At 43.4% G+C, this 25,288-nt stretch overlaps 1 protein-coding gene across 14 annotated transcripts in view; it reads left to right on the top strand.

The window, feature by feature from the left end:
- The window catches only part of LOC135259474 (nuclear factor 1 B-type), a 146,219-nt gene extending 123,765 nt beyond the window's left edge, over positions 1–22,454 (top strand). For 12 of the 14 annotated variants that reach the window (XM_064343918.1, XM_064343916.1, XM_064343920.1 and 9 more), the window contains exons 11-13: positions 6,949–7,037; positions 16,121–17,568; positions 17,656–22,454. In XM_064343918.1, coding sequence (XP_064199988.1) covers positions 6,949–7,037; positions 16,121–16,250 — 219 coding nt within the window. In that variant the 3' untranslated portion in view covers positions 16,251–17,568; positions 17,656–22,454. Of the gene's footprint in view, positions 1–6,948; positions 7,038–16,120; positions 17,569–17,626 lie in introns of all 14 variants that reach the window. The other 2 variants (XM_064343917.1, XM_064343929.1) reach the window with 2 other exon arrangements.
- Positions 22,455–25,288: the final 2,834 nt, after the last annotated feature.

Genomic DNA, 25,288 nt, shown 5'->3' on the forward strand with positions numbered 1-25,288 from the left:
AGCCTACACTGCAAGATTAAAACGGTTAGCCACATAACAGAATGGCCAGGTTACAGTTTGCTAAGACCTATCTAAAAGAGCTTGCAGAGTTCTGGAAAAAGGCCTTGTGGACAGATGAGACCAAGATTGACTTGTATCAGAGTGATAGCAAGAGCAAAGTGTGGAGGCCGAATGTAAGTGTCTAAGATCCAAAAAACACCCCCTCATCTGTGAGAAATAGTGGTGGGAGTGTTATACTTTGAGCATGTATTGCTGTGACAGGTAATGGCTCACTTGTCTTCATTGCTGATGTAACATAGCAGTTAGCATGATGTAACATAGCATCTTCTACTCATAGCAGCAGAAGAATGAATTCTGTGCAGAAGTTTGCAGAAGCCTCTTATCAGCTCACGTTTAATACCCTTAAATAAAAGCTGAGAATGTGCACTTTAACCGCATGAGAATTGTTTTATTACAAATTGTAAATTGTGGAGGACAGAATCAAATCAGGAAAAAATATGTCTTTGTCACAAACATTATGGAGCTTACTGTATAAAGTGTGTGTATGTATGTGTGTATGTCTGTACAGGTTGCACAGTAACTTTATTTTAATACAATACAAAACATCTACAGTAACCTCGGTGAGCGGCCTGTATTACATGTGAAAGTACAAGCACACCAGTACATGTCATATGTGTATTTGAAATACTGCCGTTCTCTGTGTGTGTGTGTGTGTGTGTTCATATGGCATTCATATGTATAATCTGTGTGTCATCAGTCATTACCCAGAGGGGCGGGAGCGTGGCGGGGGCTGCAGAACAGTGACTTACGATGGGAACTGAAGCTCGCCTCCTGCAGGCCTGTTCCCGCGTGCCCTTTGACCCGCGGACACATGTACGCGTCTCGGAGACGTTAAACTCGCAGGTGCGCAGGGCGAAGACGAACGGTCGTGCGTCACCCCAGTCCATGCGTCACCCCCAGCACGTGGGAATGCGCCGAGGCAGCAGCACTCTTAGAACTTTCTGGATGCAGTCGTCGGGGTAATGGACAGCTTCCTCCTCGCCAGAGTCCGAGTTCTCCAGGGGAAGCTTTCAAGCTCGCTTACGCAACGCTTCTTGGGCAAAATGGGGTCAGACGCTTTCATATTACATTACATTACAGGCATTTAGCAGACGCTCTTATCCAGAGCGACTTACACAACTTTTTACATAGAATTTTTTTTTACATTGTATCCATTTATACAGCTGGATATATACTGAAGCAATTTCAGTTAAGTACCTTGCTCAAGGGTACAACGGCAGTGCCCTACCCGGGAATCGAACCTGCGACCTTTCGGTTACAAGCCCAGTTCCTTACCCACTGTGCTACACTCCGTCCTACCCCTTTCATACCCCGCCCCCCCCCCTCGACCCAAACAACGTATAACGGTCGTCCTTCTGTCTCCCCCTCAGGAGACGCCTGTCCAGTCAGAGCTGGCTCGATTTGTTCCCAGATGCTTCTCATGGGCAGTATTTTTCCTCGGTGGGCGGGAAAAGGGAAGCGATGTTATTTTTAAAAAATAAACTGCCGTCTCCCTATAAAATGGCCAGACGGCGGGAAGGAATTCGCCCACCATCGGTCGCCTCACCGCATTTTCACCAGGCTCGTCCAGTGGTCTGCCTGTCAAACCGAAACCCGGGTTCAAATGAATGGCTCATTATTAAGCCATCTCATTGGTGGGTTTTTTTTTTTATCTCCTCCCCAGCCCCCCTTGGCGTCACTGCCCAGCAACGGTCGCTCTGATTGGACATTGGTCTGTCCTTGTGTGAGCACAAGTGATAAGCCACCTCCTGGTCATCATAAATGACAGCTGGCGTTGGGAGACACGACATGTACAAAGAGCACGGGGCCGTTTTAACCTGTTAGCCTCGCAGTGTGGATCGCGGATGGTTTTTCAGAGCAGGGTTCGGCATACGTGCGCCGCGGTTCCGCCATTTTGGCTGTCCTGACGTGCGCAACCAGTCGGTGAAAGAACCTCCCCTCTGGTTTGGCTAAGCAGTCTGGGTACGGTCCGCACTGCTGCCAGCTGTACGCTCAGCTCCTGGTTGTGAGTCTGTAGTGGGAGGAGCCATTTAATGGTGTCTTTATTATGCACCCAATTAAAGGTGTTGGACAAACACTATTGAAGAGCAGGTAAAAAATTAAAAGCGAATATTAATTTTAAAAATCAAGTAAAAAAAAATAATAATTGTAACCGGATAACAGTAACAGCTATTTATAATTTGGTTCCATATGATATGGCACTGCAGTGTTGTGCATAATCTGATCACTAAACGTATTTCATTAAAAACTACTTTGTGTAGGAAATAATGGTCCCAGCATGCTGCACACAAATGTCATGAAGTCATGCTCAAATCCTGTATAAAACCATTTCACATGCAGTTTGTATGGGCATGCCCACAGATATCTGTATGCGGAAAAATGGCATGCCAAAAAGTGGTATCTGTCATGGAATAATTAATACTGTAGCATATAATGACGTGAAATATGTGTGCGCGCACATAAACACACGCCATTCCTCTCTGTTTATTTGTTAATTTGTTCATTTATTTGTTTAGTTTTGTTATCTTTGCCGTGTTCCGTGAAAGAGCATAACTTTGGGAAATGTCCGTTTAAGGGTGTGTGGCTTTCTCAGCATGATGTGGTGTTCTGACCTGGTGTTCGTTGTTCTCCAGTGGCGTGTGTGTGTGTGTGTGTGTGTGTGTGTGTGTGCATGTGTGAGTGGTGTGTGTGAGTTGTGATGGGGGAATTTAGCATTGTGTAGAGACCCCGACGGGTATCCGGGTGGAAGCGGGACGTCTCTTGCCTGTCAGAAATACTTTGTCCTTTTTGTGTAGGGAGACATCTTTTAATGCTCATTCTTGTAATTACTGGAGCTTTATGAGGGTTACCAGTGTTTATAAACCCTTATTAAATTAGCAGTATATTGAAATAATTATCATGGCATTGCAACACTTAAATAACTTGTATATAACAGTATCAAAAGGGGAATATATATTTGGAAAATTATTGCCACTTCATGATATTGCAGTATATATTTTTTGAAATATATGGTTAATTTTATTTTGCATATTCAATATTCTTACGTCCCAAATATTATTTGAGGCGGTTCCATGTCCGTAAGGGGAGGTCATGGGTCTCGGGTCACCAACGAATTTATTGTGCATCCCTATTCAAATGCCCCAGCATTTTGCCTCAGCTGTTCTGTCATTGTTCCGGAACTTTCTACACATTTAGTCATTCCTACATACGTGACCTTAATAGTGTCATCTTTGTGATTGGCCGTCATGAACATGGGCATGTTCTTAAACTCTTAGTTCAAAATAAAAATGAATAAACAAATGCTTGAATATAGTGTTGGGTAAAATCCACCAATCCTCCTAAGTTTAGCCTGGTGGACTTCCAGGAACTTGAGCTTGGGAACTGGTAACTTAAACCAATATTAAGTGTATGTACAGTATGTATAATGGGCCATGTCAGGAAAAGGACTATGAATGACCATGCTATTCTTAATGTGTACCTTCAATAATTTTGGTCCAGCTAACTTGAGCCAAAAACATGACCCCCCACCGAGGTATGTGGGGGAGGGAGAAAGGTCACCCCTCACATGGACATGACCATGGTCCAGATGTGGTTTCAGGAAGTTTTCGGTCAAAACATTGACGGTGCAGCAAGGTTTTCAAAAGCAACACAAGCCTAGCTACACGCTGTCCCCTCTCTCAGCTCAAGCAAAATACATCAGTCTTTCTGTCTGACTGTCTGTTTATTTTATAAACCCATTTCCTCACACAGACCTGTGTGTGTGTGTGTGTGCATGTGTGTGAGAGCATGTCCATAGAGGCATGGGTGAGTGTCATTTTTATAGAACTTTTTCCATTGTTTTTCAACTTAAATTTTAACTTTTTACAAAATAGATTTATAAAACATTTTTTGCTAAAAGCAGAGATGCTTTTACTGGCTTTTGTTTTATTTATGTCCGGTGTGTTTTTCTTGTTTTTGTTTCGGTGAACTTTTAATATCCATTTATATCAAGGCAATTCATAAAATGAAAGCTAGCCTTGCTGTCTACTTTTATATTGAAGGCCTTCATTGTAATATTAATGTTGTTTGGAGAAATGGTTGATTTTATGTTTCAAAGGGATGCCATACATACCTGGGTCAATTCTCTGCCATAAGCCAGTTTAACTCTGGAAAGATCAATTACAATTATAGGTGATACCCACTTGGGGTTAACATTATATATTTATATTTTATGTCTGCAGTAAATTCATTTAGCCTTTTTCTTTTTACTTTGTGAAATTGGTACGGCTCTTGAGTCTCTTGAAATGCATAGAGTTAAAAAAAAAAAAAAAAAAAACCTCAGCTCAATCTTTGAAGTAAATTCAGAAAATCAATTACTCGCTCCCAGATTTATTGAGATGGAAATGGATTCCGTCCTGCGTACAGGTGCTCTGCGAAATGCTGAACTATCGACTGAAATAAATGGCTTTGAATATTCAGCGCGCTAATATACCTGATGAAACCGTCGGGAGGATCAGCGGCAGTCGCATAATGACCAGTTTGAGTGCACTATTCCATAATTCTGCATTCTTTAATGGAGATTGAGGGGGGGAAAGCACATGCGCTGCTCAGGTGTTTCTTGTTTTTGGGTAGGCAGATTATACCTTCTCCAGATTGTGAATAAGGTGTGTGTGCGTGTGTGTTTATTTGTGTGTGTGTGCGTGTGCGCATATATATGTGTGTGTGTGTGTGTGTGTGTTTGTGGCAGTAGGGTACTATACTGGCTAGTCAGCTGGGTTTGTAACTGAGATTCCCAGGCCTGGCAGTTCTGTTGTACGCTTTGCGCAAGTTACCTGAATTGTGTCATTATCTCTATAAATGGACTAATAGATAATGTACGTTGTGTATGTCACTCTGGGTTAAAGCATTTATTAAATGCTATTTAGTAAATGTAATTATTTGTGTGCACATGTGCACACTTGTATATGCGGTGTGTATGTAAGATGTCTGTGTGTGTGCAGGCGTGCGTGTATGTGTGCGCGTGCGTGCGTGCGTGCCTGTGTGTGTGTGTGTGTGAACTCTCCTGTGTATTCTCTGGGTCCAGATGTGTTTACAGAGCTACATAACAGGTGTATACAGCTGAGGTCCTGTGTGATGTGACAGATGTGAGGGAGAGAGAGACAGGGCCCGCCTACACCCACACGGCTGTTGTGCTATTAGTTCCCCCATCTTTTATGGTTAGTTTCCTCGTCTTTTATTTGACTACCTTTCTGTAGAATCAATTCATCCTGCAACAGAGGTCAAACTTCACTTGATTTAATCCTTGGATTGTGGTGAACCTGTTGGATAGTTCACCACACTCTGAAATCTCCTGTATAAGACACGATCGCGGTAGCATCGTCATAGTGATTGGAATACTTTTTTGTGATTAATACTTTTGAACGAATATTTGAGATGAATACTTTTAAGAGTCACTGAACTTGTGCGACAATATTGCCGTCTTTATGATCGATCAAGTCAATGAAGTCCTGGCACAAACTTTCTGTGAAGTTGGGAATGAATAATAAGTGACATATTTGGAGAGTAACTGCCTAGTGTAGTGGTTCCCCCAAACCCTCCTTTACATTTACACTTTAAAGCTACTCAAGATGGTGCTGACTGCCTTGCGGCTACATGCTCCATGTTCGTAATGCGGTTAGGTACGCTACCGTGTTGGGTTTTAGCCTTTTCATGCCAGGCTTGCACAAAAGGGGGTTGGTTCAGTTGCAATTCAAAATGGTTGCATTCTGAAAACCTTTGCGTAAGTCTTTTAATTTCCAGGGTACGGAAAGCTGTTTTTCCCTCACATGGCCTGTGGTTTACCCACAGCTGAGACCGCAGTCGGGTCAGGAAATATCAGCACTTCCTCTAAAAACAGTCTTAAAGCACTTAAATATATATTATACTGTACTGACATTTCTAAAGTGTTTTGTCTGTCTGAGCTCCTCTCTGTCTAGTGTTAGGGTATATATTCTACTTTTGACACTAGTTTACCTGCATACTCACTCTTTCTTTGACCTTTACTCTTTAACTGATATTTTCTGCTTTTATTTTCTGTTTGAGTGGAATGTAGCATTCTGCTAAAGTGGCGGCTGTCAGCCAGAGTGTTTTCGGGGACCTTGATATGAGTAGTTTTGGGATCCCCTGTGTATGAATAGTGCTATTGCTACAGCGACGTGTACAACCAATCACACGCAACTGTACGATATGCCACAGGTGTGTAATTTACACACATGTGCACGAGTCACTCACCCGGATGTACACAGGTGACTCACACAGGTGTGCACAAGTGATTTACACACGTGTGCACGAGTCACTCACCCGGATGTACACAGGTGACTCACACAGGTGTGCGCAAGTGATTTACCCCAGTGAATTCACCCAGGCCTTTGTGTGCTCTGGTGACTCACCCAGGTGCGCACTAGTGACTCAGTCACCTTCCCGGTTGCCACTGACCTCTAGAGTTAAGTCGCGGCCTTGCCTTCTGTGTCTAACGCTGCCAGCCGACAGGTGCATGTGCGCAGGTGTGAATGCATGAGTGATAGCAGCCCTGAACCCTCCTCCCAGCAGCAGCAGCCCTACACTTAACATGTTTACTAACATTCCTTTTGTTTCCAGGTCAGCTCATTATTTACCTTACTAATGTGATTGCATGCTACATAGAATATACTTTCATATAAATTTTTCATTTCTTATGCTTTTGTGTTGTAGATTTCAAATCTGATGTATACTGAATGATGTTTCTGAAGATGTAAGAGAAATGGTAGTTTTGAACATGCAGACTTTCGTTAAAATCCACATTGAGGTTTATTTTTTGCATGCTTGCATTTGTGCAGTAAAATCAGTGTAGTTGTTCTGGACAGTGTCTGACTGCTAGGTTTTAATTGACAGCTGAGGATATGTGACTGGACCATGAATCAAAACGGCAAGCATTATTCCCCCACTGCCACTGAGGATACTATGGGAATTACTTGGCAAAGGTAATATTTTCATTATTTCAAAATCTCAATATCACACTCTGTGTTTGCTTTGGTCCTTTTTGATTTTACTTACACTTACACGCACATGCACACACACACGCACTCATGCAAGCTCACTCAGACATGCTTTTTTATGTGCCCACAAACACACACACACACAGATGCGTGTGCACATGTTTCAGATAGATACATGCATACGTACCTGTACGCACATACACACATAGCCATACACAAACTCACATACTGTGAATACGTACACACACTCACACACGCACATAAAACAATCAAGTGATGGAGAAATATGCACTGTATCTATCTACCATCTTACATTTTTTTATTCTTTACAGAGAGGTGCACAGGAGGGATGTAGGTTAACCTATAAGAGGTCTCAGCTGTAGCTGAAATGTGTGTGAAAGTACCCTTTGACACACTCCACAAGTGTGCTACACAGATCTCTCCATTTCTTTCCCTTCCCTTGTTTCTATTGCTGTTCTTTCAAGTGTCTGAAGCGTTCTTAGAAAACTCGTATGTCTCCAGGGTTGCCTTATGTAAAACTGCTTATGCGTTCCCCCACGTCCTTTTAAAACCAGCGTACCATTGCCCATATCATTGCCCTGCCATCACGGCTGTGCTTACGTACCCCCTACTTTCCAGAGGATGGGGACCGATGCATTTCAGCCACCTGAGAAAATGACACTGTTAGTTGTGTGCCTCTTGTGCATTTTGAGGCGCTGGTGGTAGCATGAATCGCTGATGAAAGGAAGGTTAGATGTGCTTAAACTGCGTGTTAATATTTATTCGGCAAACTTAAAGCTTGTGCGTACTGTAGGTAGTTGCGCATGCCAGTGAATCAGCCTATGACGTGAACAGGTAAGCTACACGAAGGTATACGTATTTGCGTATAGCGGCTCCAGATGCAGTCGCCTGTCCGCGACGTTACGACGCTTTCGGTCCAAACAAATCGGCTCCCGTTCACACCGCTGAGACCCCGGTCCCCATCTGCAGATGGGACGGCTTTTTAAAAGACAGGGCCTTCCGCATGGTGGCGTCTCCTCTGTTGACCCCGGGCCCCTCCCGTGAGGCTGTGCTAGATACCCTAAAATCAGACAGGAAACGGCGATCGCTAAAAAGACCAGGTCGCTAATGGTTAACCTGCCCGGCTCCGCCTGGCTCCCCCCTCCCCGGAGCTCTGAGCCTGGACTGTCATGCTTCAGTTCAATGTAAACCAAGAAGAAGGGCTGCGATGGCTTGGGCAAACATACCCGTGTCAGGGAAAGTAAAGCTCGCGTAACACATCTGTTTGAGGCCCCGGGAGGCTGGCGCGCGGGCGGAAGCAGCCTGGCTCTGTTGGAGCGCCGAGCCGGTCGGGCTGACGGTGGCTTTTGTTTGCCGGGCGGCTGTGTTTGTGTTGGGGTTTTTTTTTTTTAAAACTGTTTTTGGAAGGCTGCGTGTCGGGCCTTTGTTCCGATGGGTGTATTTTTGGGCCTGGTGTTTTGAGTGGTGTGGGAACAACATGGTGGATTTTTTTAAATTTTTTTTTAATTTATTTTTTTTTACACAGTAATGAAAATCTCATTTTCTTAGCAATTTGTTAAAATAAATAAGGAAAGCCGTAAACATAATTGAAATCAGTGTACACACACACGCTCATGAACACACATGCACAGGAGCCCAAATCTGAGGGAAAGGAACAGGGGAGGAGAGCAAGAGCTTGTTTTCTTGTGACCTCAGTGTTGAGTTGAGCAAAGCAGAGGATTCACAGTTTTTTGCTTCTCGGTATACACGTGGGGAAAAAAAAAATGTTTAAATAGGTTTTTCTTTGCATTGCTACACTTCAGCAAACAAAGAAATCACTTCAGTTTCAGAGAAGGTGTTTCCTTTCAGATCGAGCCGATGGCCGTATTTCACGTTCACTAAAGAAAGTAACGTAAACAAGACACTTCAGCGGACACTGAAAAATAATTCAGCTTTTATCCACCGTGGCTTGACGAGCAAGCCCTTTAGGAGCGAGAAACCGCTGTGAAAATCACAGCAAGCTTGTGTGCAGGCAGAGCTCAGCGGTACAAAAAAGCTGGCGGGTTTTTGCTCCGACTTCTTCACGCTGTGCTCGACCCTCTCAGGCTTTGTCTGCAGGATCTGCAGACCTTGACCCAGCCTCTCCTGCTGTCTTAAAGGGACAGGCACCTCTGCATAGACGGGCGCTTCCTGAACGTTAACGACGGGACTGTCTGCAAAGGCAGCAGGGGCAGCGTTTCCAACGTTTTAAGTATATCTTGTTCATGAAGGCAGAGAGCAGTAGCAGTCAGACATATATATAAGACTGTAATACTCAGGAAGGCTGTCTCTTGCTTAGGCCCTTTTTCAAACGTTTTTGAAAAGGATTTTTGGCTAGACAGTGCCAGCCGAGCCCAGAACTCTACATCAGTTATGAACAGAACAGTTTTGTTTGTTTTGTTTTGCTTAGACTTGTTTTTTTGGCTGGGGGAGTGGATAGGCTGTTTACAGAGCAGCAACTCAAGAGGCGGCAAGAAGGGTCTCTTTTGCAGAACAGTCCTGCTAGTCGAATTCTTTCTTTGTAGTCAATGGCACAGCCGGTCATGAGCTCCTCCTAGGAGGGTATTACATCCAGTCACAAGCTCTTTCTGGGAGATATTACAGCCAACTACAAACTTGTCCTGGGAGATAGCACAGCCAATCATAAGCGGTTCCGGAAAGCTAGCATAGCCAGTCATTAGCTGTTCCTGAGAGCTAGCGCAGCCAGTAATGAGCTCTTCCTGGGAGATGGCACAGCCAATTATGAGCTCCTCGTGGTACTCACTGAGCTCACCGAACCACCCAGCAGCCCTCTTTACTATAAATGAGTGGGATGCGCTGTTGTAGCACACTGGCGATGGGTGGCTGATGAATCTTTTTGTGGGCACAATTGAAAAACTTTCTGAGTGGGATCCCGGGCCTGGTCTCTTCTCCAGACACAGTTTGAACAGTGGGTAGATGTGACTGCTACGCCGTCCTGTGAGAAGAGGGTCAGCGATCCATTAAGATACCGTCAGATAATCTGATTTGAAACTTAATCCCTAAACGAACCACGTTGCATACTTTGAGACGTGCGGGGCGGGGGGGGGGAGCGGGGATGCACAAACAAAGAGAAGGAGAGAGGGACACGGAGAAACAGGGAGAGCGAGACAGAAAAAGTGAGAAAGTCAGACCGAGAAAGAGGGGGAGAGTGAGGGGGTGATAGAAAGAAGAAAGAGGGAGAGAGAAAGAGGGGAGAGAGAGGTGTAACCTGACAGAGAGAGCGAGAGGGGGGCTGTGTTGTGCCTGTTTTCAGGGAGGTGGGGGGGGTCAGGTGGGGGGTTGAAGGAAGGGAGCGAGTGTTCTCGGGGTGAATCGATAAAGCATCCGAAGCGCGGTGGAAGTTGCTTGTTTTCCCTGTCTTGCTGAAGGTCGTGTCTCAAGCCGTCTGGTATCCCGGGGAAACCAGACAAGAGGCAATGCCAGACTGGACTTGAACTCGAGGGACCCTTGAAAGAGGGACACAATGGTCTTTGTCAATCAATAAAGTTCATTTCACACAGAGTTACGTGTGCTGATTTTAAAGAGTCCGGGCGAGAGGAAACTGGTCCTGACTGGAGACATGACTTCTCTGCTGTGCAGCCCCACTTTCGAGCGCAACTGTGCAAACTGCTCTATTTGAGCAGTGTTCAGTCTCAGCCATTAGCTGTGTTCAAGTGTGAGAGCGGTTATTCATGTGTCCAGGTGTGAGCTGTTCTCCAACTCCTGTGGTTTTGTTGAACAAATATTAGGCAAAAAAAAAAAGAGACAGTTTGCGTGCTGGAAGAGAATTTAGAATTTGCACAGGGATTCGTCAGTCATTATTTGAGGTTCACGCGACCTGTCTTTTTTGCTAGATGAGGATTATTCTGTGAGCGTGCGCGGGTCTGTGAATCTGAAACAGCTGATGAAAACACTCTGGGTTCCTGCAGTTTGCCTGTGAAATGCGCAACCCGGGCTGCGAAAATAAAACCGGCCGATCTCCCTGAGGCTGAAAAAACCGGGCCCGATTGAATAAGACCATCTTTTAGCACACGCAAACAGTAACATGACCAATGATTGGTCATGGTATTTGTTTCGCACCAATCATTGGTTGTTTTATTCGTTTTGCTGAAGGTCTTAGTAAATTAGGCCCTGTGTCTAAGGCATAACGACAGAGAGCTAGGATGGCAGACCGTCGTGGGGGTGACACAGAGAGGAAGATTAAAACCCGTGTCTTTAATTTCAGCCTCACCAGAGGGCCAATACTCGCAAACGCTGAATCTGAGGTTTAGAGAAATCCGTGGGGTACACATTTCTCCCGTAAGGCAGATCCGTCTCCCTTCCGGAGTGAGCATCCGAGATGTGAAATTTTGGCGAAGGCCGGGGCGCATTTCCACGCGGCGTCGGGGGTCTGGTTAATTGCAGGTTTCACGCGGGCGTTTTTCGCCCGGCCTGGGTTCGAGGGTCGCTCCGTAATCGGAGCGCTGCTGTTCGATGAGCGAGGCCCGGGGTCGCACTTCACTGCTCACGCCTCCTCTGTACGGCCCTCGTTCGGAAAAGGTAGGAAGAAGCCCAACCTCTTATTTCCTGTCAGATGATTTCTGGCAGTCCAGGGAGAGAGAGAGAGGGAGGAGCAGGGGGGGGGGGTAGAGGAAGAGAGAGAGAGAGGGAGGGATGGAGGAATGGAAGGGGGGGAGGCTGTGGTGTAGTCCTGCCCAGAGTTAGTGGATGGAATCCTTGGTTTTTAATTCCGTTAAAAGACTGGATACAACTACAAAGTTTTTCTTTACTTTTTTCTTTTCATCTTTCTTAAATTGCGGGTCAGAAAGAGGAAGATGCCCTGTCCAGCTGAGACTAGCTTGCTGGTTCACCGTGCCATTGGTAAAAAAAACTCAGGCCTGAGAAATGCTCAGCTCGTTCTTCCCCACAGTGAGGCCCGTCAGCTCGGCCCCCTCTGAAAGAATACAGTCACTGTTTCCCCAGTTCCGGGGTCACCCCCCCCCCCCTCCACTGTTCCTTCCCCCCACATTTGGGCTTAACCTTACCCCTCCAACCTAAAAATCCAAAGACCTGTTTCCTTTCTGGAAGCCTTGCACCTGCAAACTAAGACTTTCTCTTTCTCTCTCTACCCCCTCTCTTTCTCTCTATCCCCCTCTCTCTTCCCCTCTCTCTCTGTCTACCTTGCTTTCTCACTCTCCATCTCTCACTCTTTCTCTCTCCTTTCCTCCCTCCCTCTCTCTCTCCTTCAAAGGAACCCCTCCCGCTGAAACAAAGGCAGGTCTGTGTACATCAGGGGGCTCTAGTCGCCCCGAATATCGAGCACACCCAGTAATCTGCAAACAGAAAGAAGCAATTGTGTGAAATGGGGGGGGGGGGGGTTCTTTTCTGGCTAATTATTCAACACATGTACATAGCATGAAGCCCCCTCCCCCCTTCCCCTCAGCAAACAAACAGAGCTGTACTTTTTAACCCTTTGGAGAGAAGGTTTTTTGACTTTTTTTTCCCTCCAGAATTCTCAGTCAGTGTTCTAGAACTCCATTGCTTTCACTCACCAGTAGTCTTTGTTACATCAGCATTAGAATGTTCAGTTATGAGCATTCTAATCACATATTTGTGATCTCACACCTTAAAGGGCCAGCCATGGAAAAGCAGGGGTGAGAGCCTTAGGGTCTAAGGATGGGCTCTTACGCCACCAGTTTGGAAGCACATAGCACAGCATCTCGCACCGGAGCCCTATTTCCCCCAAAAAATTAGCCCCTGGCCCTGGGTGCGGACCCGCCCGGCCGCCGGCGGAAGCTGGAACGCCGCACGCGGGGACTGCGGGAGCAGCGAGTCCGCTCTTCCCCTTGAAGTCGGCCGCTCACGCAAAACCTTGGAGATATCCCCGAGGCAAGCGCGACGCTATAGAGCCGCTCCCCCTCCCCCTTCCGAAGCGCGTCCCATGATCCCCGCGTCTCGTGACGTGTGCCAGGTGCTCGTTATTAACGCTCGTGTTTGCCACGTACGGACCGGTGCGCGACACCCCCCCCCCCGGCTTCTCCCTCTCGCACGACAGCCCAAAGCGTTTGATGTTCGTGGGAGAGGTAGAGCGCTGTGGATTACTGTAATTCCTTCATTGTTCTCCGCCGTCTGGACGACACTGTGTCATAATCAGGCACCTTTGAGGTGACCTTCGCTCGTCACTCCCTCAACTGTCCCCGGCCTCTTTGGATAAACACCGCCGGCGGTGGGTTTCCATAGGAACGGCACTGGCTACGGCCTGAGGTTATTTACATTCAGGACAGGAGAAAGTGAAATGTGTTTATTTAATAGTGCACACACAAACACACGCACACAGATACACATATATATTCACACACACACACACACACACACACACACAGTTGGCAGTAATGTATGCGTAACAGAATCAACCTGCTCGAGATTCCTTCGCAAATATTAGCAGACTGAACATGCAAACACACGTCCTAATACGGTCGGAGACAAGAGGAATGAAATGGGCGTTTTGCTGATGCTCAGGTCCAATTATAATTTTTTTTTTTAAAAGCTCTTCACACACTAGTAAATACGTACAGTATACGACCGAGCGAAGTGCGTCAGTCTAGCATCTGCTGGGCTTCGGAGGAAAAGCCGTCCTTACTAACCGTGTTTAATTTATGGCGCGTCCCTATTGAAGGCTATCCCTTTAAGGGCTGTTACTCTTCGCAGCAGATGTTTTGTTGTGTTTTTTTTTGTGTGTGTTGTTTCTCCACGCTCGGGTTTTGCGGAATGGCGCGTATGGAGAAGCGCGCGGCGCGTTGAAGCGCCTCGCAGGAACAGCTGAGCGCATCTGCCTTTATTCTCTGGCCACCGGCCAGGCAGCGAGCCCCGTTTGATGTTCTTTTCGGCTTAGCCCCCCGACCTCGGTCTCCACGGCCCTCCTCGCCGCTTCTTTTTTTTTTTCTTTTTTTTGTAAAACGCCGCGGACGACGATACGGTCCGCGGCCTCCTCTGAAACAGATGGACGCTGACAGATGTGCGGCTGAGAATCCCCCCCCCCCCACACCACCTTCCCCAGAAATCTGGAGAGAAAAAAAAAACAACAGAAAAGAAGTTCGCGCCGCATCTGCGATGCGCGAAAAAACCTTCGCACCTGAGCCCAGGAAGGGGTGAAAGGTCATCGGCTGCTATGGCGCGCGAAAAAACCCGGGCAGATACAGACACGCTCCTCTTGGCGTACGCACATCGCTGCCAGCCGCAGGGAATTGTGGGTAGTGCAGGGAAGCAGCTGATTGGTTGGTGAACCTCTCAGATTTGGTGGGGGGTGGGGGGTGGGGGGGGGGGGGGGTGCCAGACAGGTGTGAAGAAGGATTCTGGGTCTCGACAGCTGTCCGGTCATCACAGAAATCAGTAGGTCATAAAAACAGTGCGTTTTACATGAGAGGCTGTTATTCCGTATTGCATTTCACAATGCTAGTTTTTGCATGAAGAAAAATTAGGAGTGATAAACAGTTAAGATATTAAATTATTATTCATTTTTAGTGTACCACAAAACTCATAGTCATCAACTGTAGCAGTGACCATGCACGTTCACTAGAGGCAATATGTAGTCTACTGGAGTTAAAAGTACTCTTGTCAGAGTTTTACACTTCAGTCGATTACTGGATTTGCATAGCCTGGTACAGGAGAGCCTGGTCCAGTTCTTAGACCGCATTGTGATTTGAGGAGGAACGCGGTCTCAGACCGTGCTGCACTGCACTTCCCTGTGAGAATGAGCGTGAAAGCGGTGCGCGCTCCCCCCGCTAGGCGCGACACGTGCTAAACATTAACATAGCAGAGCAACAACGCTCTCATCACAACGACCACTGTACTGTATTACACGCATTTCATTGCACCTATACAGGCATTACACCTGCCACTGTGTCAACGGTACAGATATTACACTCCTAGGCAAGCAGTGTATTACACCTGCTCTGCCACCTTACAGTTATTACACCTCTACACACGTATACACCTGTCTCCTGTGCCACCTGTACGGGATCATTCACCTCTACAGCACAGGTATTACACCTGTCTGTGTGTCACCTTTACAGATATTACACCTCTACAGTACAGGTATTACACCTGTCTGTGTGTCACCTGTACAGATATTACACCTGTCTCTGTGTCACCTGTACAGGTATTACACCTGTCTGTGTGTCACCTGTACAGGTATTACACCTCTACAGTACAGGTATTACACCTGTCATGTGTCACTGTACAGTATACACTCTATACAGTATTACACCTGTCTCTGTGTCACCTGTACAGGTATTACACCTCTACAGTACAGGTATTACACCTGTCTGTGTGTCACCTGTACAGATATTACACCTGTCTCTGTGTCACCTGTACAGGTATTACACCTCTACAGTACAGGTATTACACCTGTCTGTGTGTCACCTGTACAGGTATTACACCTCTACAGTACAGGTATTACACCTGTCTGTGTCACCTGTACAGATATTACACCTCTACAGTACAGGTATTACACCTGTCACTATGTGACTGCGGTCGCCAGTGGGATGTCGTTTTGAATGTACCTGTATGGTTAGAAAAAAATATGGCAGGAAATAGTGATTACACTTTGAGACAGAAAAGGTTTTTTAAAAGTTTTCTCAAATGGTGTTCGTTCCATAATCAACGTGCGGCAATTTCAAAGTATATTGTGTGCACAGATTACATTTTAGAGTTTAATAAAAATGAACAACAATGTGATATTCTCTTCCTGGCTTGCTTTATGATGACAGATGACTATGAATAGGCCTGAAGGATGGTTGATGTATTTTTAATGTTTGTGTGTATTTTTTAAAGTATTTTTTATTTTATATTTTTGTCTTTACACATAATTGAAGCGAGCCATAGACTAAATTATGATTATCAATCATTTACTGCCAGTTTAAAAAGTATCCAGGTGAATATGATGATGCCATTGGACGTGTCGCTTGACATCTGCTAACAGTCTCTTTTTCTCTCTCCTTCTCTCCCTCCCTCCCTCCCTCCCTCTCCTCCTGTTCTGTTTTTTTTTCCAGTCCTGGTACCTGGGCGAGCTTAGTCCCGTTCCAAATGTCGAACGGGACTCCGATTCTGCCAGCAAGTGTGCAGAACTACAGCATAAACATCATTGGTGAGCCCTTCCTTCAGGCAGAGACCAGTAACTGAAATCCGGCTGGAACAGGAAGCAAGGAAGAAAGGAAGGAAGTCATCTGAACTTAAGGGACAAAACCAGCAAGCGGCACTTATACAATCTGCTGTGTGTTCCCTACAGGGACACTGGCCATGAACACTACAAGGTGAAGCGGTCTGGCTACGTATTGTTGCTCACCCCAGACAGTCTTTGTGTGGAGAAATCCTCCCCCCCATCTCCCCCCCCCCCTCCCCTGTCAAATACTGTGATTGACCCGATAAACGACTTTAGATGCCTTAATGTTTGCATGATATGCTAGTTTCTGTTAGTACTTTTCTCAATGTTTCGGAAGCGCTAGTCCTAGTTTGAAGACAGGCTGAGACGGTTCGATAAACGCGTAAAGACTGGCTGAGAACAGGCCGTGTGGGCGGGGCCTAGCGTCGCCTTCACAGGCTCACACGCCAATCCCGCTCACCGCATTTTCATAGGAACAACATGTGAAAATCAGACTCATTTCTTAGATCCACAGTTCAGTTTGTTTATGTTTTGTTTTTCATATTTTTAACCTGTAATCCTGTTGAACCAGTGCTGATATTTAGTTAAACGTAAAGGTGATCATGTACACTAAAAGAGTTATGAACTCTTAAAATAATAACGTGAGAAAAAGAAACCTATATTATTAGGTTATGAAAAATTTTCCCCTTTCGGTGCAGAATGCATTTAGATATTTCCTTTTAAAAAAGGTGTAAAAAAAAAAGACAAAAAAGAATCTCTTGAGAGGCAAGTGCAATTTATGTAATAACTGAAGGGAAGCTATGGCAGTCTACCACCCCTGAGACACTAAAATGAAGGGGATTCAATGTTTTTAAGAAAACAAAAAAAAAACAATTTTAGGTTGCATCCTCAATTTAAATGGGATCGATGAGAAAATGCAGATGTCTGTGCAAAACAGGGAGCTTATAGCCTGAACACAAATAACTATGAATCAAACGGCACTTATATTCTATTGAGCCTTGTCCTCAGTCTGAGGGCAGCTTTTATTTATATTTGTAAAAAATCAAAACTACAAAAAGCAGGCAGAACGAGACGCAAACTCTCTGCGAAACGACTCGCGCTTTCTAGGAGTGATCGACCTTTCGACCCCTCGTGCTTCTGAAGCTACTGTTTACAAAAACAAACTTTTAAAATAAGTAAATAAATAAAAAATACGAATGCGGGCTGTTTGAGCAATTAAAGAGAAATAAATTTTAAAAAACGAGCGCTCGTTGTCTATAACACGCATTCGGCGAAACGCTAATCTAGGGGGAGCCGAAGAGATGCATGGTGCTTTAGTGAAAAACGTAAATCCAGCGGGTCACGGTGGCCCCCGGTCACGGTCAGAGTTCGCAGTGGCCCCCGGTCACGGTCAGAGTTCGCAGTGGCCCCCGGTCACGGCCAGAGTTCGCAGTGGCCCCCGGTCACGGCCAGAGTTCGCAGTGTGCACGGCAGAAACTTTGCCTTCAAATCTCCAGTCCAGATATATAAATATAAATATATGTGTAACTCCTCTTTCCAATAATCTTTATTTGCACGAAGATAATATAGTCCACATTACGTGCCTTTCCTGTGAATATAGAAGAACTTCACTACACTTGTTTTTTGCTGCATTTATTACCATTTTAAGAATTAACATTTTTATGATAAGAAAAAAAAAAAACTATTTTGTACTCCGGATGAAATTGTGACATCATTGATTTTAACTACATTTACTACTTTAATTCACATTTATAATGCATATCATGGCTGTGTACAGTTGCCGTTTTAAAGTTCATAATCAATCAGCATTATTTTTCAGTATTTTGGTGGTTTTTCTAATAACCCTTCATTTTTTTGTTTCTTCATCTTCCAGTTACTATATGGGGGGTTTCAAATGTATAAGAATTATGCAATACCAAGTTTTGCCTATTATAAGTAGTGCTTTTAGCTCTGTTGATTATTAGAAAAGCTAGTATGGAGATAGTATGGACAATATTGTACACAATTATTTTGTCGATGTTGTTGGTGTTGTTGACCTTGTTGTTGTTGTTGTTTAGTTTTTTTCCCTTTATTTTGTTTAGTTGACCTAAGAGGGAGCTGCTTACTATGCAGTGTGTGACAAGGTCTTTTTTTTACTGTTCTGAGAGATCGAGAGGAATAATTCGTTTTTGTTTTTTTCATTTTCTTTTTCGAGGGGTGGGGCCAGGGGGGAGGGGGGGCTTTGAATAATCCAACTTAATTAATTAAACTTTACAGCACGCCTGTGAAGAATGCACCCTTGGTCTTAGACGGCTGCAAAGTCACTGATCTGTCTACTGTGACAAACTGGGTCCTCCTTTTAAAAATCTCACCTGGGGTGCTAGAGAGATGACTGGACGAAGCTCATTTACACAGGAGAAGGAGGCGCGACTTGAGTGAAGACAATCATTAAGAACCACTCAAAAGAAACACAAAAAAAAAAATCCATTTAGAAACTATATGCAAATCAATTCCTAAGCAGATGCCTTAAAAATATAAGTGACTTGTTAACGTATTACAATCACCGACACGCCGATGCGTATTAGAAATAAATATAAATCAGTCAGCTTGGCTAATATTCAGAGATCAGGTCTCCCAGTTCCTAGCGTTTAATATGCACTACAGCTGTTTTTTTTGTGTCTGTGAATCCGGGGATAAAACTGTCCTTGTGGAGAAGCCATGATTTTAAAGCTTTGAGTTTTTTATTTTTATTTTTTATTGAGCTAAACCGAGGGCTTCAGGGAAAGAATCGTGATCACCCTGATGGTCCCTGTCTTTTTGTAGGCAATCATCCGTCGTATTTGTTTTTTTAACACTCGCATTGATGATTAAATCGGTTCAAAAATAATAAAATCTCAGGCATATTACATGTACCAGGGCATTAACAATTATAATAGTAAAAATCCCATTAAACGTCAAGGCGATTCTTTGCTACCTAATGTGAATTAAGTGTCGTCCTTCCTCTCTTTGACACAATTTGCACTCTTCTCTGATTCTTGCGTATGTCGGGTGAGCTTAGCTTGTCTAGACCTTACTCCACCTGTAGTACACACACACGCGCACACCCTCACCAAGAGTACACATACACACAGTGCAGTGGTCTATAAAATAAATAAACTCAAGTCAAGCTTCATTTCTCCTCCAACATCAATATGCTGATTCTGATTTGGGAAAAAAAATCGAAATAATTATTGTTAAAAAAAATAAAATAAAAAAGTTTATAAATTCTTTTAAAAGTCACCCCGTTCTATGTGCACTGTTCTGCCTTTAGTTTAGTGTTTTGGAGAAAAAAAACGTAAGTGCTTTGCAGCCCTTGGGCCATTGGCCTTGCCACTGAAGTGCATTGTCCCTGCGCGCGACACGGATGCTCGGGGTCAGTTTCGGGAGGAGAATGCAGTGAAGGAGTCCATCGTGTACATAAAGGCGAAATCGTGGTGACGGTAGCATAGCAATAGTTCTTTGGGTGTTCACTGCTCTCCCAGCTCTGTGAAATGTGTGTTTTGAATGACTCTGAAGCTGCAAGAGTAGAATCGATGGCTCTTTGATTGAAATACCAGCCTTGTAGACAGCAGTTTGTACACTGTATAGCTTTTTTAAAAATCCTTTTTTTTTTTTTGATGCCCTTTTTTTAAAGGTAAACTTTTTGACTAACGATTATGTGTTGCTTCCATTTTTCAGAGAAAAAAATAAAACAACATCATAGAAACTGGACTTGAGTTACAACTCTCCAGGTTCTGTTAATTTATGATTTTTTAAAAAACTATTGTCCATTTTTTGAAATCCTGTACTTAAAGTAGAGGAAAGTTATCCTTTACCAAACTGTAAATGGTGAAAAGTTATATTTTATGAAGGTCTTTTTGTGTTTAGTGTTGATTAGCTTGGTTTTTTGAAACATTTCATAAATGTTGGAAGTGTTGTTTTTGTTTCTGTGGCCATAGATAAAATTATTGTGTTTTTTTTTTTCCAAATGGAAAGAATATTCGAATTTCTGATGAGGGTGACATTGGGTATTATTATCGAACAATCAGAACAGCGTTGACGTAACAGAATGAGGTTGCGTGCTTTCTTCCTTTTTGTAGTGATCGCCAGGGGGTTTATTTGAAATGACATCACTTCTGTTCTCTGGTCCCTTAATGAGTTGGGGGGAAAACATGCACGGTTGAATAGTGACATGTGAATGATGGGATTCCATTATACAGTGTACAGGGTTTGTTTTTGTTTTTTTGTTTTTTTCTTCCTGTAAAAAAAAAAAAATGACAGGATAATCCAGTGTTGCTGTCAGCTAAGCCCTACCATTCCACACATTTTTACATATCTGCTGTGATCATTGATGAACGTCAAATGCGCTCAAATGAACGGTATTGGCTGACCTAAGCGGTGCTGAGTGTCCTGCTTCACAGCCGGTGGAGGGCCCTTCCTGAAAGGTCGGCCATTGGTTGAAAACGGAGTGGAAACGAAGCCTGCTTTCACGTGCTTTTACTCCCATTGACGTCGAGATTTACTTTGCTATCGAGGAGGAATTCAGTGAATGGCTGAATATTTGCACTTTCTGATAGTTTCCCTGTTGCTTTACTAGTATATGTATTGTTGGCATCTGGTACGCATGTTCAGTGCACCTCTTTGCCCTTTGACCTTCCACCACTTCCTGGATCAGTGTTCTTCACATACGCCCTTGGTTGCTCTCTTCTCTGCTACAACTCACAATGTTACTTACAAGGGGAAAAGGATAGGGATGGTCAGTTTGTACTTTTTTCCTTTTTTGCTGCCATTTCATACATTTTAGTATTTTTTTTAAAGGGCTGGTAAAGGTTAAAAAAAGGTTAAACATCTATGGTAATAATTATGTACACATTTGCTATAATTTCACACCATTACATATATTATTTCTGAGAGTGACACTGGCCCATTACATGAGAGGTTCATGAGTCTAGTCCTTACAGGACAGAAATTCCTGTTTGATCATATGGGCGTGGCCATTGGAAACCCTTGATTTATCCATATGCAAGGAGGACCAGTGACACTAATGCAATCTGTAATTCCTGAATTTTTATTGAATGTGTGGTTACAAAATACTCTGCTACAGGGACTATGGTAAATGTATTAGCAAGCTGCAGACAGACTTTAAGAGGTATGTTCTACATCAACAAGTGTTTTATTTTAGAGGGCATTGACTGCAGCCTAGACAGACTGTGTAAACAAGTGTGACAGAAAACCAGCATATGTAACGTTTACCAAAAAAAAAGGAACTTTCTTTTTCTTTTCTTTTTTTCAAAAAGCGATATTAAAGCAGTGCCTGTTGAACATTAGTCTCAGTGGAGTTAAGTTGTAAATAAAGTTCTTGATAGTTTTTTTGTCAGAAAACAACAAACAGAATGTGTGGGGCACCTCTTCCCTTGTTTTTTTTTCCCCCATGTGTAAAGTTTTTGGAAGTGAGTCTTCAACAAAGCGTGTGCTTCGTTCATTTGAATCTTTTAGCCAGCTAGGATGGAGTGCCCCTGTCTCTCTTGATATTTCTCTGAGGAAAAAAAAAATTTAGTAGGGCAGTGTGTTTCTTTAGATTGTCAATGCTACAGTACATTTAGTACAACGTTAGGTGATGAGTTGTCAGTTTAAAAAAAAAAAAAAAAATGCTTGCTAACCACACAGCAGGGTTGATCCATTTTGGTTCTTGTGGCACTTTTGAACCCTTGTGCAAATGCAATCACACTACCGAAATTTTAAAGAGAACCGTGACACCAACAAAAAAAGGCTGACAGCAGTGGTGCTGCAGCTACTGAAAGTGCAGTCACATGATGTACAGTAGATAGATAGGTACCTGAATATTATATAATATTATATAATATCTACAGTACTTTACAGTCCTCTTTTTGAAGTTTAAAAAACATACTTCAAGTAGCTGTATATACTGTAAAGGAACTGTTCTTTCTCTCTGTCTTCTTCCCCTCCTTTTTTTTTTTGGTTGTTACGGACTTTCTCCTGGGCTTAAACCGAAGTCGCCATTTATTTAAGCCGGTTGCATTTGGTGCAGGGGCCCGAACTGCCACAAGATTAAAATCAGTGTAAATAAAGCTTGACTTATTGTGATTGTTACTGTTATATCCAGCCTATACTGCTAGCAGCTGCTCTTACTGCAGTCAATTACTGGAAGTGGATATATTTCCTATGCAAAACTGATAAAACAATAAAATGAGCTATGCTACAAAAAAGCTTTGTGTTTTCTGTCGGTGTCTGTCTACCTGTCTTACCCTGCTCCTCTTTCACCATGATGTCATCCTGGTTATTGCAAATAAGGAAGACCTCATGCAACAAATATGAATTGTAGATAGATAGGTAGATAGATTGTTTATTAGCCACATGGCTAAGGTCGGTGGAATTTGTTTTCGGTACAGTGTGTTATGTTATACTCTGCAGCACAATACATAAATGGACAACAGCAGACAATCCACATATTGGCACGACACAATACAGGGGTACAGACAACATATCTAATTAATTAATTGTGATATATTGAATAATAAATTTGTGTGAACGTAAATTATTTCAAGAAAACAAATTTTAAATATACCAAGTACTTCCACATTGCCACCAAAATGTACCAATTATTTTCACTTGATCTCCATAATGTTTGGGACAAAGCCATATATATTTTTTTCTTGATTTGGCTCTGCACTCCATAATTTTATATTTGCGATCAAGATGATGCACGAGGTCACAGTGCAGATTCTCAGCTTTTATTAAAGGGTATTTTAATTCAGATTGGTTTCAGCGTGTAGAAATAGCACTTTTTTTACATAGCCCTCCATTTCAGGGCATCATGACGTTTTGGACGAATGGCTTCACAGGTTTTTCCTGATTAGTCAAGTGTGTTCTTTAGTGCAAGAGCGCTTTCAGTATCTAGTCCTGATTCTGGACTTTTTATTGCCTTTGGAGTCTGTTTTTGACATTTGTCAGCATAAGGACCAGAGTTGGGGCAATGCAAGTCAAAGAAGCCATCATGAGGCTGGGAAATATGAAAAAAAAAGTCATAGGCCAAACCTTAGGCTTGCCAAAATCCACCATTTGGAACATTAAGAAGAAAGAGTGCACTAGTGAGCTCAGTAATCGCAAAGAACTAATTTGAGGAAGAGGTTTACAGTTTATGACTGAAGAATTCTCACCATAATAAACACCTTTCCGACAGGTCAGAAACACTCCTTAGAAAGCAGGCGTGAATGTGTTAGTGACTACTGTCTGTAATAGACTGACAAACTGAACTACAAAGGCTACATTGCAAGATGCAAACCACTAGTTAGTTGCAAAAACAGGATGGCCAGATTACGGTTTGCTAAGAAGAAACTAAACGAGCCTGGAGAGTTCTGGAAAAAGGTCTTGTGGACAGATAAGACAAAGATTCACATGGTTCACTATCAGAGTGATGGCAAGAGCAAAGTATGGAGGCCAAAAGGAACTGCCCAAGATCGAAAGCGTCTCCCTCATCTGTGAAACATGTTGGTGGGGTTTTACGTTTGGGCATGTATGGCTGCAACATGTACTGGCTCCTTTGTTTTCATTGATGATGCGACTGCTGATAGCAGCAGAATGAATAGGACAGGTGTTTGGGGGCGTTTCTTCATTATGGTGAGAATGATTTGGTCATCAACTGTAGAGGTCTTCCTTGGCCTACCAGGACCTTTGCAATTACTGAGCTCACCAGTGCTCTCTTCTTAATGATGTTCCAAACAGTTGATTTTGGCGAGCCTCATAATGGCTTCCTTGGCTTTCAATGGCACAACTCTGGTCCTCATGTCGACAATGCCAACAGACTCCAAAGGCAATCAAAGGCCTAGAATCAGCACTAGACATTGAAAGCTCTCTTACACTTGCAGTAAAGAGGCAATTGAACACGCCTGACTAATTAGAAACACCTGTGAAGCCATTTGTCCCAAACATTATGGCGCCCTGAAATGGGTGGGCTGTGTATAAAAAGTGCTGCTAGTTCTACATGGTGAAACCAAAATAGATTAAAATGCCCTTAAAACTGAGAATCTGCACTTGAACCACATATGAATAGTTTGATTACCAATCTAAAATGAAGGAGTACAGTGCAGAATAAAAAAATACCTATATAGCTTTGTCCCAAACATTATGAGCTCATGGTATAAATATATACATTTTCCATTGAGACAGAGCCAATGATTGGTATATTTTGCAATATATTTCAAAATATTGTTCAGTGCTTTTCTTAATTGTACATTGTGCCTTCATTATTACACTACAATAATTACACATTTCAAGAGACATTGTCTTATTTCGGGAATGTCAGTATTATGTCTCGATATCTTTGGTGTGCATAATTGCAATGCACAAATGTAAAATGTATTATTTTCATATGCATATAGGAATCAAAAATGCCAATATATTACATCTCCATATATGGAAAAGTAGATTTTTTGCGTGAAGGGAAGTTTTCTGTTTCTGTGGACACATCAGTCTTATTGCTTATAGAGACGTGTGTAACCATGCAGGGTAATAATTAGGTTTCCGTCCCTTTCAGTACTGTAGCCTAAGGCAAGAACTCTTTCCTGTAGAAACAAACAGCAATTCATCCAGATTACTCCACTTGCATAAATCTCGATTATGTTCACGTGCACTTCAGAGTTGAGGTGTTCAGAAGTGCTAGTCTCCTATGCATCATGAGCTTATTACATTTCTTGCACGTGTGTTCAGCATCGTTCAGCCTTCGGCGGTGTGTACTTGTGTAGTGGCCATGAACTAAGGGGAGGATTATCGTCCGTGCCGCGCGTAAACGGGGGGGAAGAAGAACTAATTTTCTTCTATTTTTCATTCACTAATGAGCATCATGGTTTTATTATTTGGGGGTTTGAACTCTTTTAGTCATTGTGTTAAGAAGTAAGGTTTTTTCAGATTGCAAACCATATGGAATTGGCCATGTTTGCCGATTGGCGTGTGAACATCACTCACTTCATCTGGAAGAGAGGGTCTCCTGTTCACACAAAATGGCCCCGTTGATCTGCTATTTCATTTGTCAGTTTTTTTTTTT

Source organism: Anguilla rostrata, chromosome 7 (assembly GCF_018555375.3).
Source record: "Anguilla rostrata isolate EN2019 chromosome 7, ASM1855537v3, whole genome shotgun sequence".
NCBI lineage: Eukaryota > Metazoa > Chordata > Actinopteri > Anguilliformes > Anguillidae > Anguilla > Anguilla rostrata.